The sequence below is a fragment of the Pteronotus mesoamericanus genome, unplaced genomic scaffold (genome assembly GCF_021234165.1).
Source record: "Pteronotus mesoamericanus isolate MK-2021 breed Mesoamerican mustached bat unplaced genomic scaffold, CSHL_Meso_final contig_82, whole genome shotgun sequence".
NCBI lineage: Eukaryota > Metazoa > Chordata > Mammalia > Chiroptera > Mormoopidae > Pteronotus > Pteronotus mesoamericanus.
The window spans coordinates 14751492-14769856 of NW_026555265.1; the positions used below are offsets into that span (position 1 = coordinate 14751492).

The following is an 18365-nucleotide window of genomic DNA, read 5'->3' on the forward strand; positions in this document are numbered from 1 at the left end:
CACACATGTTGAGATTCAGCCTCTAGAGATAATGATTCAATAGGGGTAAGCTGGGGACCAGTTATGTTTTAAAACATACTCTAGAGGGGTCCTGAGCTACCCTCCTTGATAAGAAAACGTCTAACCTTTCAGCACTTGATAAATACTTGAGTCTTCTCCCACCTTGGCCATTGCTCTGTTTGCCTGTGAACTCCTCCCTGCTATGGACACGTTGGTTTTTGGCCTCCACTTTGTTCAATGGCCTCTCTCCTCTTTCTTAGTAACAACCTGCAGTGTTTCACAGTGCGGTGCAGTGCGGCGGCAGCTCGTGAGGAGGACCCATACGTGGACTCCACCCTGAAGGTTAGAACTGGCTTATGATGACAGTGAAACCTTAAGATCAAAAAGGAACATGTGACTACTTGCAAATTTGCCCTTGGGTCTAAGTGAGATGAACAGTAAAGGCTTTAAGATCTTTTTTATTGAATTGCAACTTTTGAATTTAAAATAGTAAACATTTTCTGATTCATGGTTTAGATGACAATATTTAAAATTACTTTGAAAACATTTCACTCAAAATTTAGGTTTAAGGCATAGTTCTAAAAGTTTGAACATAAAGACTATGTAATGTAACTTCAGAGAGAGAACTTCACAACTACAGTATACTAGAGTTTTATTAATGGATCTATTGGTGGCAATTAATATATAGCTATTAAAAAAGAAGTTCAGAAATTATTCAAGAACACAAAATTGAAAAAAGAACGCAAAATCGAATGAAGTTCATTAAAATAATTTCTTCACATTGTTATTAGATATGCCTATAATTTTGTTATTTTATAAGCTTTCAACAACTTTTTGTATTTCTATTGATTAAACCTAAGAGGAAATGGATATGTTAGGTCAATAACCTCATTTTTAGTATGCTTAGTCCCTGAAAAAGCCATTGACCATGAAGTAAACATAGACAGTTCATGATGAAATTCTACATTTTTCTGACCCTGAATTTTTACTCTCAAAATATACTGATCATTTTTATGATATTCATCATGTAGTATTTTATCTCTGACATATAAGCTACTTGAATGGTTGTTTGTTGTGAAGATAGAGGCTGGAGGAAACCCCAAAATTATTTTGTTTATGTGTATCATAACAAAGGTCTCTGGAACACCTTTTCCTGGAAGAATAAGTGTTCTGTAATGATGGTTATGTTAATAAGCCAGCACTATTAAGTGCTTAATATGTCTGGGGTACTCAACCATTATCACTTTGCTCAAATTGTGTAATAGTGGTTTATGTGATCTGAGTTCTCAGTAACTCCTTTTTTTTGGTTGTGGCCTGTCTGTAGCTTTTTGTTGCTGACCAGGCTTATTGCCTACCTTTGGCCTCCTGGGGAACCAGAATCATAGTTTTCCTTTGTCCTTCTGTCTGTGGTTAAGATGCACACATAGTCTTTTCAAGAGATTATTTTAAAAACAAAGGCTATTTCCCTATCAAAGATTGGAAGCTGACCGATTCTTTGTCCCTTTCTTCTCTCCACACCATGCCTTAAAAAATAAAGCCTCAGAAAGACATTGGCTTACATAGGTGGTGATGGTAGAGTAAGGGGTAGGTTGAGGCAGGATCAAACTACATTTGAAAATAAATTATAATTTCAGGTCTTCTTAGAGTCTCATAAAGCCAGTGGGAAGAAACCAGAAAAAGAGGAAAGGAGAAAAGAGCGGACAGGGGGAACTGGTGGGGGATGCTGCCCTTGAGAGCCTCCCTTTGAACGTGGCTCGGTGGGAAGGATGCTGATGATCACACCCCATGGCTCCCCATCCCTGCAACTCCACCAGCCCAGATGCCACTTGAATAAGCACGCTTGCTGACTTGGGTTTTGGGAGCTGTGGTGTCTGAGAAAGATTTCACAGCCCCCGAGTTTGGCCCAAAGTACACCTATCTTTTCCTGCCTTTCCTCTGAGATTCCAGATTCTCAGCACTAGCCAGGGCCACCTAACTATTCTTGGGGATGAAAAAAGAGGCAGAGGTGTTTCCCCAAGCACATTATACAAAGGGACAAGGAAGATGACCTCTGCATCAAAACAGTGTTAATGGAGCAGAAGGCATGGGCTTGGCAGCATCATTTGTGAGCTCCCGGAAAAAGTTCTTCTATTCTTTCTTATCCATTCTAGTTGAGTTAATGCTCCCTTACAGGCATAGGGGCCTGGCTCCTGGTCCAGGGTTTTCTCCAGTTTACCTGGCACATTCCGTTCTAGGCAATATTCACACCTAAGGACCTAAGAGTCAGGGGCCACCTGAACATACAAGTGTTTCTACCCCACATACCCATCTACTAAGAAACCATTTTGTGTACTCTGTGCAGTAGAATGTCTTTTTGTAGTATTTCCTTTTGCCTGGAAAATCCATTTGGGCATACCCCAAAGCCTGCGCGCTGTCAGTGGGCTTGCCTTGGGGGGCAGCTTACCAGCCCAGGGCTGCGCTCCCCGGCCGTGGGGACTTCCCACAGCTGGGAGGGGCCTCAGGTGCACCCACTTTCTGAATTCATTCAGAAAGAGTAGCTCTTTGGCAGGCACTTAGGAAATAGTTATATAAGTTTAGATAGAAAAACCTCATGCTAATAAAAATAGGAATTTGAGGGGGTTTTTTGAGGGTAGGGGTGGAGCAGCAGAAACTTTATCAAATAAATAGATGGATTTTTGAAGACTAAAGTTCTTGTAACTTTATTTCTTGGTTAAATTTGTGATTTTTTTTCCTTTACTAGGCTTGCCCACCTGTCAGTATGGATGTCTGTGCTTTAAGAATTCAGCTTTTCATAGGCTTGAAAGCCATCTGTCACTTTAAAAACCACATTGTGCTTTTGACCAAAGCGGACCCTGAGGCCATTCCAGAGAGGAGAGATTCACCCAAGAGGCTCCTGTAAGCACCCCTTTTCCCCAGATATTCCTGCCAAAGTTCTTGACTGAATTGTTATTGGTGTATCTTGTGTACATCTTTTGTGTTTTTTTAAATCAAAACTTTGAATCATCAGGTGGCTTTTCTATGGTGTTCTTTTTCCAAGAAAAGAAAGTAAGGTTTTAGTGATCTCTATAGTATCCTTTATAATTGACCTTGCAACTTTTAGAAGAAAATGAATTACAAAATAGTTTAAAAAAATCTGGTATTTTAGATAAGAAATTATAGGACATGCTTTTCTGTGTAATTAATGGGAAAGACAGGGCCTCCAGTGCCAACCCAAACTACAAGATTATTTTCTTGTATTTCAATTGAAAAGAAATTAACGATGTGTTTCTTACCTTAAATCACATTCATGATGTATAGATACATTCTGATTTGACTTAAGATAGAACTGCAATTTGGTAACACTAAGCTCTGTTTGAAGCTTTGGTTTTCTGTTTCCACGTTGTTTAGAATGCTTAATTTCAGACTAATGCTTCTGTTTGGTGTTTTCTTTTTTATGGAAATGCATTCTCTCTCTCTGTTTTCTTATCTTTCTTTTTTATTGTATTTTTTCCCATTTGTCCCCCATATACCCCTTTCTCCCCACGCCCCAGTCCCCACACTGTTGTCCATGTCCATGAGCCCTTTTTCCTTTCTGCTCAATCCCTCCACCCCCTCACCACCCCCACTCCTGCCCAGAGGTGTCAGCCTGCTCTCTATCTAGGAGTCTGTCTGTTTTGCTTATTAGTTTAGTTTGTTCATTAGATTCCACATATAAGTGAAATCATACAGTACTTGTCTTTCTGTCACTGGCTTATTTCACTTAGCATAATGTTCTCCAAGTACATCCACGCTGTTGCAAAGGGTAAAATTTTCTTCTTTTTTATGGCCAAACGGTATTTCATTTGATGTTTTCTGTACTGTGAACTTGGGTAGGAAATGCAATCTAACTTGAACATTTCTATATGGAAAACTTAATCAGGTAAGAAATCTGATTTAGGGGAAGAAACATATAATGTATGTCATGTCAAACATTGGTTTTTGTTTTTAACATAAGTTTTTGCTTTTTTGAATTGCTTGTGCCTGTACTTGTTACATCAAAAGGAATAAATGGGTTGACTTGCTTAAGTGATCATTTAGAGAGTTTAGAGTGGTCTGACTGGTCTAAAGGCTTCTAGGGAGAGGAAAAACAACTTGTAATCTTGCACATTTGATGTTTGTAATGTGTTATGTATTTTAAATGATTTTTAAAAATTCTAGTTTATTTGAAAATTCATATGGTCAAAAGGTCTGTGTTTTAAAATGTTTGTATATCACAGAAAATGCATCACATAGTGAAAGCAAAGACAAGATAGTGCATTAAGCAAACGAGCAGTCCTATGTGTTTTTTGCATTTTCTCAGCCATGAGCACTTTGAGTGTTTCTCTGTTGGAGCTTCTGCTTAGAGTCGTGATGTAGGGCATGCTGGACTCATGGAGACTACATACGTAGAGATCCAAGCTTCCACAGCCGAGTTTCTCTCCCTTGTGAGGGCTCTTGCCTGTTCTTTGAGCTTATTGCCCATTTATTGCCTATTTAAGAATACTGTTGGAATGAATTTTAAGTGATTGGCTTATCAGTTCATGAATTGTAGAATGTTAAATGTTGTAGACCTGTGTAGCATTGTGAACAAATAATACTGTATAATCAGCTGCACAGTGAACACTGAAGAAAATACTAAATGAAAATGATTTCATAGTTATATTACTTTAGGTATCAACTGTTTACCATTTAAAATTGCCATTTATTTATAACATGGTTTATCTTATAGTTCTTGTCCTTTTCTTTGCCTTTAGTTCTAGAAAAGGTACCAGTCTTAAGCCGAAAACACCTCCTGTCGCTGAGGCTGGGTGGAATTTGTATATTGTGAATACGACCTCACCAGTGCAACTATTCAGAGAAATGGTACTCTTTTCAGACTTCTGATTCTTATTTGTAGAAATATAGAGCAGAATTGGTGACCAAAAATGGATTCTAATTATCTTACATTCAAAATGCCACACCCACCAGCTTAGGAGCTATCTGACGATGGAGTGTGTATCTTTCTCCAACTTCTTGTTTTCCCAGCTCCTGACATTTGAGGAGCCAGTAGAAATTGCCTTCACTAAAATAAGATTCTCATGTTCATGCCATCTTCCTATTAAGATCAGTTAACCAATCTAAATATAAATAGCCTTTGACCTTTACCTTGAACCCTAGCAAAGAAAACCATGAAATGGAGTTGAAAGAAATCTTAGACCAGTTATCACTGTGTCGCTCTTTTTTGAAATATCAGCAGGTTGTCCCTGGGCACGGAAGCACCTGTAGCATTGTCCTGTGAGAGGGCATTCTTCTTCCTTTTCTAAAAATGACAGCTGCCAACTCTTTCCTGTAATTTTTTAAGCTGTATTTTGAAATATATAGTTTCAAACTTACAGAAAAATTACAAGAAAAAGAATAGTATACATATAAAACCTGCATATTCCCTACACAGATTTACCCTGAGTCAACATTATACTCCTCTTGCTTCTCCCTCTCTCTCTCTAGAACTCTCACATTTCCTACACACACACACAAACACACACATTGTTTTCTGATCCTTTGAAAATAAATTGCATAGATCATAGTCTACGGCTAAATACTTCAGTGAGTGTTTCCTAAGAATGACGATATTTGCTTATACAACCACAGGGCAGTCATATGCTTCAGTAAATTTAACATTGAAAAAATACTTTAGTCTGTGGTTGATGTTTCATTTTTGTCAGTTGACCTAGTAATGGTCTAACAGCCTTTCCCCCACTCCCATACAGGATCCATTCTAGCATCAGGTAGCGTATTTGTCATGTCTCGTTAGCCTCCTTTAGTCTGAACTATGTTCACAGCCTTTCTTTTTTCTTTTTTTTTAATGACATAAACAGTTTTGAAAAATATATTTTCCCCTTTCAACTTCTTAAAATTTTTTAATGATTAGCTTATATCTTCTTCTTGGTCAGAATATTGCACAGGTGATACAGTGATGTTTAGTGTGTTTCTCGGGGGTGTGCCATTGGAGGGTGCATTATACCCATCTGCCCCTCGTTGGTGATGTTAATTTTGATTATAATGTCAAGGTTTTACCTGATTTGTCCCTGGCATCTCAATGCTGAGAATTATATCAGCTTTGCTTTGTCTTTTTAGTTTTGCTTAATTGAAAGTCTTAGGCTTCATCTAAATGATTTGCCTCCTGGAGCCTGAAAATACATATTCACTTAGATAGCTAGTGATAATTTTTATAAGCCCACTGCAAGTTACAGAAATAGATGTACTAGATTCTGAATCCACCAATTGAAACTAAAAGGAGGGCTACTGAGTCTGAATTTGAGAAAGGTTTAAATCATAGAGCTTTTTAAAAAATTTAACTATTCCAGATATTTTCATTTGCTTTATTTTTAATAGTAATTAGTATTGTAGGAGTATTTGTACATTTTCTAATGATGTGTGTTGTTTAACAAAGGAGTGTTTACAGCTGTGTGTATAAAACTGGCTCATAGATTGGGCGGGTGGCAGGGACATTGTAGCTAAGCACTGTCAGAATGACAAATAACCATTTTTTTATTTTTTAGGATTTAACGTGTCCAAATATTAACTTTACTAACAAAATAGATAGCTATTCTTAAGAACTGGGAAACTTTTAGAGTCTTTCTGCTGCAGCATTAGCTGTTTGCCTTTTTATTTTAGGTAGACTACAGTAATACCTACAGGACTACAAAAACCCAGAGCTGCATCCACCTTCTTAGCGAGGCTCATCTGTTAGTGAGAGCTGCTCTGCTGGATGCCGGTCAGCTGGGACCTGGAGAAAAAGCGGAGCTTTTAGAAGCATTTAAAGAAAGCTGTGGGCACCTTGGAGACTGCTACAGCAGGTTGATGATGCTTCTTGGAAACTCGTTAGAGAAGCCACCTTTAGCTTTGTGTGCACTTGCTAGCTTTTCCATCTCTGGTAGTTACCTGATAAATGGTATGCATGAGGAGAGGGAGCTCATTTATTTAATTGAGCACATACTGTGTGCCAGGTATGGTGCTAAGCTTAGAAATATAAAGATGAATGTGACCTGCCCTCAAGAAGTTACAATGCATTAGGTAAGCGGAGGGTCTCAAGGTCATGAGTCTCCCAACACTTAATTTATGAATTTGAAGTTTTTTCCAGACCTTGAGCTGGAGTGGGGGGATATGACCAGTGAAAATCCCTGAGACGGCTGTATTACTAGTTCATTCCCTATGAACTTTAAGAGAGAGATACCAGTTGGACACTCAGTTATTTTAGCCTTAGTAGTCAATGTTTTTATGATGTCAAAAAAGGACACTGTTACAGAGATTTTTATGTCTGAGAATGATGTTTACAAATTGTTTTGTATATGATTATTTCAAAGGCTTACTTGACCCTTGGGAATGATTATAAATTAATAAAATAGACTTTCCCTACCTATCAACACCATTATGAAAATAAAATTCATTTAATGGTTTTTTTCCTATTTTTATTGTGACCAAGCAAAACGAACCACATTAATTAGAATGACTTTGCAGAATTAAACTTAGGAGCTTGTTTCAACAGCGAATGACAGTAGAAAAGTATTTTGAGATTTATGTCATCTGGAAAGCATGGTATGTTTTATTATCAAATGTGTTAGATAAGCTGGCTTAAATATGACAAATTTGAGGTTTCTTTGCTTCCTTTTCTTCAGGCTTGACACCCAGCAGTCCCACCTTGCCTTGCCCTACTATAAGATGTCTGGTTTATCTATGGCTGACGTTTTGGCTCGAGTGGACTGGGCAGAAGAGGATGGAACACAGAAATATGAGCGGGGACTAATCTTTTACATTAGTCATTCACTTTATGAAAACCTGGATGAAGAATTAAGTGAAGTGAATAGAGTTTTCTATTTAGTTATATGTAATATTTTTAACTTCTCGTTTTAGCAATTTATTTTATGTAATACCATTCAGAAGCTAAGTTACAAAGACTTTTCTTTGGTATAGTTTCTTTTCTTAAAAAGGTAACTAATGTGCCTTTTTTTTTCATTAATTATTATAGAATTATAGCTTGGAAAGGAATTTATAACCATCTTCTCTTACTTTCTTATTATATACATGAGGAATAGGGTCCATTGTGCCTGAGTGACCTGCCCAACATAACAGATGGTGCCTTCAGAAAAATGATGCCGAATGTGGGCCTAGCCTGCCTTCTCTCCGCAGCCCTTCTCAGCCTCCTTCCCGAGTGTCCAGAGCTGCACGTACAATACCCTGGCCTTGTGACACGAACATACTATTAAGGGTTATTTTTAGTCCCTCATGTATTTTTGAAAGGAGATGAATACAGATATGCAGTTAGATACCATGATACCACATGTTTTAAGATTCTGAGTGAAATGAAATTTTATCATAAATTATCCCATTAAGTGTATTTTGTACTAGCTGTAATTTTTTACACTGGAATTCTGAGTATAATTCAATCCAATATTTATTTTCTTCTTCTGAATGCTCGTTAAAATTAGAAGTGTTGGCCACAATTTTGTACATATTTTCACTGCTTTTTCCTCATTTTTACTCGGCAAAGAGATTACTTCAGGCCATCTGGGGTCTCCCACATTATCCCCATCAACTCTGTCTTTTTAAATCAAAACATAATACTGTAATTTTATTTTAATTGGAATGTTGTATCTTGGGTGTGTCTTTTTCCCCCTGCTTTTGTTGTTTTCGACTGGCTGGCTGACATTTGTTTCTTGTTCTTGCTCACCAAAGGAATTAGCAGTAAAAGTGGTTAAGATGTTTCATGTGGCTGAGCCAAAGCAACTACCCCATGTTCTCTGTAGTCCTTCTATGAAGAATATTAATCCTTTAACTGCCATGAACTATCTGAGGAAACTGGATACTTCTGGGTTTTCATCAGTCTTAGTGACATTGACCAAGGCAGCAATGGCTCTGAAAATGGGAGATCTTGACACGTACAGAAATGAAATGCAAAGCCATTCAGAGGTACGGTGCCCCACCTGGTGTTAAAAGTAGGCTGCAATAGGACCTTGTAGTCCTGAGGTGTTTAGCTTTCTTCTGGCTTCTGTCTAGCTCCTTCCTTCTTTGTTGTAAAGGAAATTAGACTTGATACTAGAAAGGAAGTGACCCAAAGTGGAAGTGCTTGGCCTTTGAATCTGGCAAATGAGAAAGAATTGTAAGTGGCAGCAGTGGGTATCAAAAGATGTTTCACCTTAGTGTCAGGTACATTCAGAGCATGGGAATATATAGGCTCTGCCCTGGGCTGATAGTCGGCGTGAAAGAATGGCATGCCCACCGAAAACAAAGTGAAGTGTATTCAGGTGGAACAAGTAGGATATTAACTGTGAGCCTTAGGAGTCCAGTGGTTGCAGGAATAGCCTGCACTTGGGAAAATAACAAAGGATTATGTGGAGAATTAGACGTTTGAATGGTATAGCAAAAAAAGGTTAGCTTTCCCTTAGAGGAGAGGCCATTTAGGGGCATGAGCCAAAGATGTTAATCATTACAGGAAGAAATTAAGAGGTGACATTAACTGAGCACTTATTATGTCCCAGGTCTAGTCTAAGCCCCTTGCTTGTATTCTCTCATTTAATTCTTGCAATGATATTACAAGATAGATGTTATAATTATACCTACTCTACAGGTGAGGTTAAATAGCTTGTTTAAGATCACACTGCTGGTGAATAGTAGAGCCAGGATTTAAAGCAAGCAGCCTGGCTTCAGATCCTTTGCTCCTTTACTGTTGTCTTACTGCCCAACTGTGGTCAGATACCCACAGAATGACTTTGGTTTCTAAAACAAGAAGAGCAGGAGTGCTTTATCACTGTATGAATGACACATTTTGTTATGGTGAGAAGAATCAATCGATATTGAGGTATCCTTTGCTTTGAAGAGTAGAATTCTAGAAAGATGAATTTTCTTTCCATAATTTTGAAAAAGCTAAGGTATATTATTGTTAACTTAAGTGCACTTAAATATAAAGCTCTCTCCAAAAATAGGGCATTTTTATGCTTAATTAAATATTAATAACTTCTGTGACGACAGTTAACAATGATATTCTTCTTAGAGTAAGAACTGGTCTTTGTAGTTAAAGAAAATATTGAGATTAAAGTAAATTATTAGTAGTTTAGCCATGAATTTTGAATATACTAGCATGTATTTCCAAGATGAATACAATGTACATTTTGTTCCTAAATGTCTTTTCTTTATGTTAAGATGAAGTTGGTTTATGGATTTACTCTTGAACCTCGGCTATTGATTCAACAAAAGGGACAGATTTTTCCAACTGAGCTTGCAGTTCACCTGAAGGAGACTCAGCCTGGATTGCTTGTGGCTTCAGTCCTGAGCTTACAGAAGAACAACAAAATTGGAATCGAAGAAGCAGATTCCTTCTTTAAGGTTTGTCACTTTGAAAATGTTAACTGTTCTAGGTGTCTTGATAAAATTGGTAGGAGGCAGGGAGCAGAATAAAATAAGTGAGTTTTCATTTGTTTATTGAAAAGAAATGAACTTCAACATAACCAATTTATAAAAGTTTATAGAGTATAAAAGAATATATCTAAAAAATTTTATTCGTGCAATCTAAATCTGTTTCCTGTTAAAATGTCTAAATTTGCTTTGCCATGGCACTAATGCTAATGATAAATTATTAAATGCATGGCCCACATGATGGAGTGCTGCTCAGACCAGCTGAACTTTATCAATACGATATTTATCTGTGATATGGGGGCTTGTTTCACTGTTTTCAAGGTGCTTTGTGGTAAGGATGGAGATACGATTCCTCAGCTCTTAGTAGACTTTTGGGAAGCTCAGATGGTAGCGTGTCTCCCAGATGTGCTACTGCAGGAACTCTTTTTCAAGCTCACATCACAGTACATCTGGAGATTATCAAAGAGGCAGCCCCCTGACACCGTACCATTGCGAACATCAAAGGATCTGGTAAGACAATAGAATAATACATTACATATTACAATAATGTACCTTCTTATTTTTAATGGCTTTGAGTCAAACCTAATTTATGATACTGGATATTTTTTTTAAGCAGGATTTTGAAATACACTGAAGACTTGTCCATGGGTAAAGTGGCCCACATTGAAAATAATTTTATATTCTAAGGAGTACCCCTACTGCTTGTCTATTACTCTTGCAGTGGTAGCTCAGTAACCAAAACATGAAGGAAGGGGCTTTGCCAGACATGTGTCAGCTCCCTCAGGGGATGGTCATGAAGTAGAACATGAGGAAGGAGACATCTCTGGGCCCACTTAGGGGTGAGGACCGGCAGAAGGCTAGTGGGAGGGGACTGGACACTCACAGCTCTTCTGTAGCCTGCACAGCAGCCCCCACCACGGCTGTGACCCTCCTCCTCCCTCCTCTCCCAGTGCCTTTGCCTCTTATTGATGCCACAGCTAACTGGAACATCACCAACTTCTCCAATAAGGGGCCTTTATGGGGATTACCTTGAGAACTTATGGAAGAGGTTTTGTCTCCCAACGAAAGTAGTAGAAATAAAAGATTATTTCCAGTATTACTATGACCTTTTTTTTTAGTATAATCGGCTCAAAAGCACTATTGCTTTTTTTTTTTTTTTTGCTAGAAATTGCCTCCTTGGAATATTTTAAAATTTAAGGTATTAGGAAATATTTAGTGCATATTTTTTCAGTGAGAAGTAGGAAGGCTGAAACTTTTTCCAGGGGAGTAGATTCTAAAAGACTTCCCTTTCTATTCCCAGGAAAGTATATACTTAATTCTCTGACATGGCTGAGGATTTGTGATTGCTTGCTCTTTTTTGAAGAAAGAAAGAACATCTTGCTTTGATGTATTTTGTTTATGTTTATTTCTTTTACATTTTAGATAAATGCCTGTAGTCATTATGGCTTAATCTATCCATGGGTTAATGTCTTAATATCATCTGATTCCTTAGCTGACAAAAATTATACAGAAGATCTCTCCAAATTACAGGTAAATAAAAATGCCTCTTTATTATACTGTAATGTAGGATAAACATTTGGTAAGACCTCAGGTCTTCCGTTAATCTAGAGTGTATAATCTTAAGGGACAAAATCCACTATTAGGCAGGCCCAGGAGCCCTGACGGAACACCCGCCGCTGCCTGAAACCGCTGCCCGGGCTGGATCGGGCGCCTCGAACAAGTGGCCATCAGAGTCACCTGACTGTCTTGCCTCTTTCGGCATGTGCTTGAAAACACTTTGCGAAATGCACATGGGCAAATGTTTAGCAGGGTTTTATTAATGTGATTCATGTTTGTTTTAGTCTTCACTCATACACTTTAGGGCTCTAGCCCAATCTAGCCACTCTTATCTGTTTTATAGGAAGTAAGTCAAAGTAGGCAGTTTATCTGGCTCCTGAAAAGGACTTTATTTAAAAGTAGGAAATATAATCGGAGAATATAGATCATCCTGCAGGAATTCTAACTGTGACAGTGTTTTGACTGGAAATGAGGAATAAAGCCTACATTTGACTTGTGGATCAGGTTGGGCTGATGTGATGGATGTGATTTTGTTTAACGTAGTTTAGTGGTCAGGGACCAAATAGAACCTCCAAATCTGTTTTATTTGGTCTGCCCAGAGAATCTACCAACATAAAAATATTGACATTTTAGGTTAATAATTGGAGTTTCAAGTTTCTCTTGAAAAGTTCAGCAGAACTGTAACCCTGGGTCTCATTGCCCGAGACCTGCAGGTTTGAGTCAACTGGCGGCTCCCGGAGCGGGGCTCACGCTGTCTTGCCTGCCACACTTCTCATCTCGGTGTCTTCTTGATCCAGGTCCTGAATGTATGGTGTCCGTTTACCATATACCCAGCTGCCTTTTGGCCTCTTCAGGTTTTTGAGTTTGCAACCCCTGATTTACACTGGGAACAGGGTGTAAGTGTTGTTCCGCTTATGGAAACCAAAATTGGGGTCAGGCGTCAGGAGGGAAGCTCAAGAGATGATATTGCTTAGACAGCCTAGATAGCCTGTGTTGTCTTTGGAAGTGGAGTTACTTACAGTCTTAAAAAAATCAACAAAGATGATTCTTGTTGGTTTTCTCTTTAGTACCTTATGATATAGAGGCTACTGAGCCTTGGATTTGTTTCTTTTACAGGTATTCCTTGAACATGAGCTATAAATGTATATAGCATTGGACAAGGCCCATGTCACATATTTGCTTTCCTGAAACATACTACATATTTAATTACATATTTAAAATCATAATTGTAACAAGTGCTGTTAAATCTCACCTGATAAAGCTACAAAGCATATTTGTAGTCACTGATTGAAAAAGTATAATTTAGTGGTCTTTTAAAGTCCATTTTAAAGTATTTAAAAAGGGTAGGTTCTTTCTGAGAGTCTTCTGTTGAAGGGTGGAAATGTAGTACGCCTGAACTTCTTAGAATAGTTTTCCTGACTATAGCTCTTTCCAGATTACCTATGAGTCATCAGTCCTAGTCATTTAGAACAAAATAACCCTCAAAAAACAAAAAGATTTCTATTTCATGTGGTTCTCCCCTAGAGGAATGAGGAGGTTCAGAACCACCACTGCACAGACTTGATGTATCTTGTTCTCAGTCACTATATTATATAAGTTTAATATACTTATATTGCAAAAAATTAAAATAAAAACAATATAGAAATCATCTACATGTCAAAAAAGCTGTTATTTGAAATGACACAGTAACTAGTAAATGCTCTGCCCTTTGCCAAAATTGTCGTGGGCCCTCATACCTCCTTGCCAACCACCTCAGCAGAGTGGCAGTTGATTATATAGGTAGAGGAGCAGAGAAGTCTGGGTTCCAGCCCTGCAGAGTTGGCTGAGGGTGAGGGATCTAGGTTAGAGAAGGGGATGAATAGTGCTTGTGTTTGGGGGTGGAGAGGCATCCATTTCCAATATTTAAAAAAGAAAGGAGCAGTCTGTTGCAATTCCCTTTGACCCAGCTATTTCACTTTGGGGAATATATCCTAAGAATCCTTACATACCAGTACAAAAAAAAAATGCACCCCTCTGTTCATATTATTTACAATAGCCGAGATCTAGAAGCAACCTAAGCGTCCATCAGTAGATGAGGAGATAAAAAATGGAATGGATGTAATGGATAAGACAATGGAATACTACGCAGCAGTAAAAAAGGGAAGGAACTCTTACCTTTTGCCACAGCATGGATGGACCTGGAGACTCTTATGCTAAGTGAAATTAGCCAATCAGTGAAAGACAACCACCATATGATCTTACTTATATGTGGAATCTAATGAACAAAATAAACTAATGAACAAAATAGAAACAGAGGCATGGATACGTGGAACAGATGACAGCTATTGGAGGGGAAAGGGAGCGACTGGATGAAAGAAGGTGAAGAGATTAGCCAAAGAACATATAGATGCATGACTCACGGACATGGATAACGATATGGGGATTGCCTGAGGAGGGGCTCAGTGGAGGAGGGCAAAGGGAGAAAAGTGGGACAATGTTAATAGCATAAACAGTAAAATACAATGAAAAAAAAGGAGCAGTCTGCTAAGAAGTATTTTAAAGTCTGCATTATTTTAAAGAGTAGTAGCAACCTTTAAAATTTAAATTTAGTAATTTTTGTGTGTTTGGTGTTTTTTATTTTTAAACTTCTTGATGATATGGATAAAATGAAGCGAAAGTTCATGGATAATCCATTTTATAGCAAGCTTTGACTAGTTTCATTGTAACCATGGTTTGTGTTACCCATGCCTTGCTCCTTCCTAACTGGCCCTTTGTATCTAGTAATCAGAAGTTGAATATAGAAATAATCTGTGTTTTCTTTTATGTTGGGAGGTCCTGTAAGTGGCAGATTATCACCTTTTTCATGTTTGCTATCTTTTTGTCAGGAAATTATTCAAATGAAGTTGATTATTAAACTTACAGGAAGGAAAGGGACCAACCTTATTCGTTCAGCCATTCCTTGGTAGAAATTTGGAGTAAAATAATCATGCTGACTGTAAATAGATAGTTCAAATTCCATATCCTCCTGTGAGCCTGAGAAGCTGTAGCAAAAAGGATTTAGGAGGAAGAAAATCAGTATATGATCATTGCATCTTTATCCAGAAGAAAAGGAAAATGGGTATTATTTTGGTGGTAGAATCAAAAGCAGTACAATTGGCTCTTGAACGTTGTATGGGTTAGGGTCACCAGCTGCCTGCACAGTGGAAAATGCACATATAATTTAGGTTGGCCCTTGGCATTCCCAGCTGCCAGTTGACCCTTGAACAACTCAGGTTTTAACTGTGGGTCAATTGAAAAAACCATGTAAGTGGACCTGTGCAGTTCAAATATGCATTGCTAAGTGTCAACTGTATTTATAGTTTAAATGCCTGAAAGTAAAATATTGATTACAGTTCTGTATACTGAAATAGTACCTGCGCTGTTATTCAACTTGGGGCAAATGGTGTTGATACAAATTATTAGGTTCTTCACAATTGCTTTGGTTTTCTTAAAATGTTAAATTTTAGTTTTGGATATATATATAATATGCTTATTATAAAAACTTTGGAAAATATAGGAAAAAAAACCCAGGCAGGTTTAGTCCTCCATTCATTGATCCCTGTTCAGGTTCTGGGCTCTTCCAAAGGCATTTCTATATGTGTATGTAGCTATCTATGTAGGTTGCACAAAACTGGTTATATCCTGAACATAATTTTGTATTGCAACTTTTTTACATATAATTTTATCATGAGTATTTTGTCATTAAGTAGCTTTTACAATATTCTATCATACAAATGTACCATAATTTACTGATTCCTTTTTGTGTAGCATTTATGTTGCTTCTTGTTTTTCAGTATTTTAAATACTCTTGTGATGAACATCATTGAACAAATCTTTGACCATGATGTTGTAGGATAGAGTCCTAAAGGATTCCCATTAGTTTTAAAGTGCAGTCTATCCAAAGCAAATAAAATCATGTTATTTTTTAAAATAATTGCTTTCTATCAAACAGATTGTTACTCTTTAAACTAGATGTGGTTTAAATATTATTTAATATTTTACTCCACTTAATAAATATCATACGCATGTTCTCTAAAATTGCATCTTCCTTTTTTTGACAAGTGAGGTTTATAGTGTTCTTTAAAAATTGTCTTTATGTTTTGTGCTTTTAGATTTTTGGGTGCTTCATTCCATAACCTTTTACTTTTCTGTTCATAGTCTCTTATGTGTGGTCCTTCATTTGACATAGCTTCCATTGTTTCGTTCCTGGAACCACTCTCAGAAGACACTGTTGCTGGCCTCAGCATCCAGGTTCTGTGTCGTACGCGTCTGAAAGAGTATGAGCAGTGCATAGACACACTGCTAGAGAGGTGCCCGGAGGCCGTTATTCCATATGCTAATCATGAACTGAAAGAAGGGAATCGGGTATGCTTTTCAGATTATGTTTTTTTAGGCTCTATCAGTGATAATCAGATTTGATCATCTTGTTCCCTTATCTGCGAAATAGGGACAAATTGTGGCAGCCCAGCTTCCCAGGACTGTGCAGGTCAAATTAGTATATATATTTAACATGTTGTGTGTTTTGAATACTGGTAGAGGCTTTTAAAATGTATGGTGATGGTGTGTTATCTTCATTGAAAACCTCTCATTTGAAACTGAAGTAGGCTATGAAGATCTGGGAAACAATGGTGGCGGGAAAGCATTTTCTGGGCTACATGGTCTTTAGTTGAGAATTAGAGCTTCAGACTGGAGTGCTTTTTCTTTCCTTCTTGCCACCTAAGAGATAACCCAGGCTATGCTTACGTTTCTTTTTGAAAATAGCCATGTACACATGTACAATATACATATTATTAGATTTTCAAGCTACAACTCTGATTTTTATGTTATAGTTTTAGCAGAAGACTGGCTGCTGATACAACTTCTGTTATAACTGCCTTAACCAAAATGCTGGGTTTTTTTGCCCTGTACTTTCCTGCATGATTTTCTTATTCTTTTTGGGAACATACTGTAAAATGCATCAAACTTAAAATTTATTCATTTTTTTCTAAGATAGACTTTGTGGTGGAAAAAACTGCTGCCTGAACTTTGTCACAGAATAAAATGCAGTGGAGAGAAATATCAACTGTACCTGTCATTGTTAAAAGGTAAAATGATCATTTTTGCTTGATTATAAATTTAATTGCATCCTAGTTTTAGTTTGCATAATTTGTTGAAGATTTGCTTTCTCTAGTTTTTATGTGATTCTCAAGTGAGGTGAAGAGGCTCTTAGAATCCTCTGGAGAGCATATTTTCAGCATTCATATGCTCCCCCATCATATTTGATATTCGTTTATCTCTTTTAGCTATAGAGCCGATGCTTTTAAGTTAATCTTTTCAAACACTTAACACATTATCACCATCATAGGAACTTACAACCTCAGTATTTTGAAAATTTGAATTTTCATTAAGACTATTACATTCTTATTAGTGATCTCAGTGCTTAATTTACTACCTGTAGGAAATTAAGATGATTATCATTATTAATCATAGTTGTAAGTTAAGTATTAAGGAATGACAAGGTTCTCAAGGATTTCAAAGTTGAGTGTCTCTAAATTATGCAGTATTTTACAGCATTAGTAGTTATTTGAATTTTCATAATTCATAATCATTTGTAAATCTTAATAAATGTGTGGTTATCAAGCTCTCTACTCTTGTGTGTTAATATCATTAGTTAATTGTTGGCCTAATGACAGATGGTATGGTTACATTGATTTCAGTATGCATAAAATATTAGAAATTGACAGTGTTGGAACTGTGTTTTCCAGCAGAGGTAATTGATTTGTAAAGTGTTAGGCAGAGCCAGTGGCCCTTGGAAGGTGTTTCTGAAAATCCCCATTCGTGATTGGGAGGTGGTGACTTTGTACTACCTTTCTGTCCTAACCATCTCTCTGACTGATTTTTGGTTTTCAGAAGATGAAAGTAACAGGTGTTTGATTGCCCTGCCCACCCACATCAAATTTATCTCAGGACTTTGAACTGATCATTTGTGTTAGTGGATCACTTTTTAGAGCAAATAGCTCACATCTTTGCCCCTCAGTTATATCACTAGTTTACTCAAAAGACTCTTTTTTCATCCTCTTTTTATTGAATTTATTGGGGTGACAGTAGTTAATGAAAGTATATAGGTTTCAAGTGTACAGTTCTATAATACGTCATCTGTATATTATATTGTGTGTTCACCACCCCAAGTTAAGCCTCCTTCCATCACCATTTCCTCCCCATTTACCCTCTTGTACCTCTTCATCCCCTTCCCCTCTGGTAATCACCATAATATTGTCTTTGTATATAAGGGGTTATTTTGTTTCTTTGCTTAATCCCTTTACCTTTTCCACCCAGCCCCCCAAGGCCTCTCTCTGACAGCTGTCAGTCTGTTCTCAATGAGTCTGTTTCTTTTCTGTTTGTTAGTTTATTTTGTTCATTAGATT

The 18365-nt window shown here is 37.4% G+C and overlaps 2 protein-coding genes across 3 annotated transcripts in view; one reads left to right on the forward strand and one right to left on the reverse strand.

The window, feature by feature from the left end:
* The window catches only part of HPS3 (HPS3 biogenesis of lysosomal organelles complex 2 subunit 1), a 41026-nt gene that overhangs the window by 18779 nt on the left and 3882 nt on the right, over positions 1 to 18365 (forward strand). The window contains exons 6-16 of one of the 2 annotated variants that reach the window (XR_008530116.1): positions 261 to 342; positions 2741 to 2895; positions 4752 to 4860; positions 6652 to 6833; positions 7653 to 7833; positions 8710 to 8943; positions 10174 to 10356; positions 10708 to 10896; positions 11809 to 11916; positions 16151 to 16326; positions 16955 to 17012. Coding sequence is in view for 1 of the 2 variants with exons in the window: in XM_054585188.1 (XP_054441163.1) it covers positions 261 to 342; positions 2741 to 2895; positions 4752 to 4860; positions 6652 to 6833; positions 7653 to 7833; positions 8710 to 8943; positions 10174 to 10356; positions 10708 to 10896; positions 11809 to 11916; positions 16120 to 16326; positions 16955 to 17045 (1721 nt within the window). In the remaining variant the exon portion in view is untranslated. Of the gene's footprint in view, positions 1 to 260; positions 343 to 2740; positions 2896 to 4751; positions 4861 to 6651; positions 6834 to 7652; positions 7834 to 8709; positions 8944 to 10173; positions 10357 to 10707; positions 10897 to 11808; positions 11917 to 16119; positions 16327 to 16954; positions 17046 to 18365 lie in introns of those variants that run through there. The other variant, XM_054585188.1, reaches the window with a different exon arrangement.
* Positions 10766 to 18365, reverse strand: part of CP (ceruloplasmin) — an 82637-nt gene continuing 75037 nt past the window's right edge. The window contains exons 19-20 of the mRNA XM_054585180.1: positions 14862 to 14963; positions 10766 to 10893 (exon numbers count right to left, since the gene is read on the reverse strand). Coding sequence (XP_054441155.1) covers positions 14863 to 14963 — 101 coding nt within the window. The 3' untranslated portion in view covers positions 10766 to 10893; position 14862. The remainder of the gene's footprint in view (positions 10894 to 14861; positions 14964 to 18365) is intronic.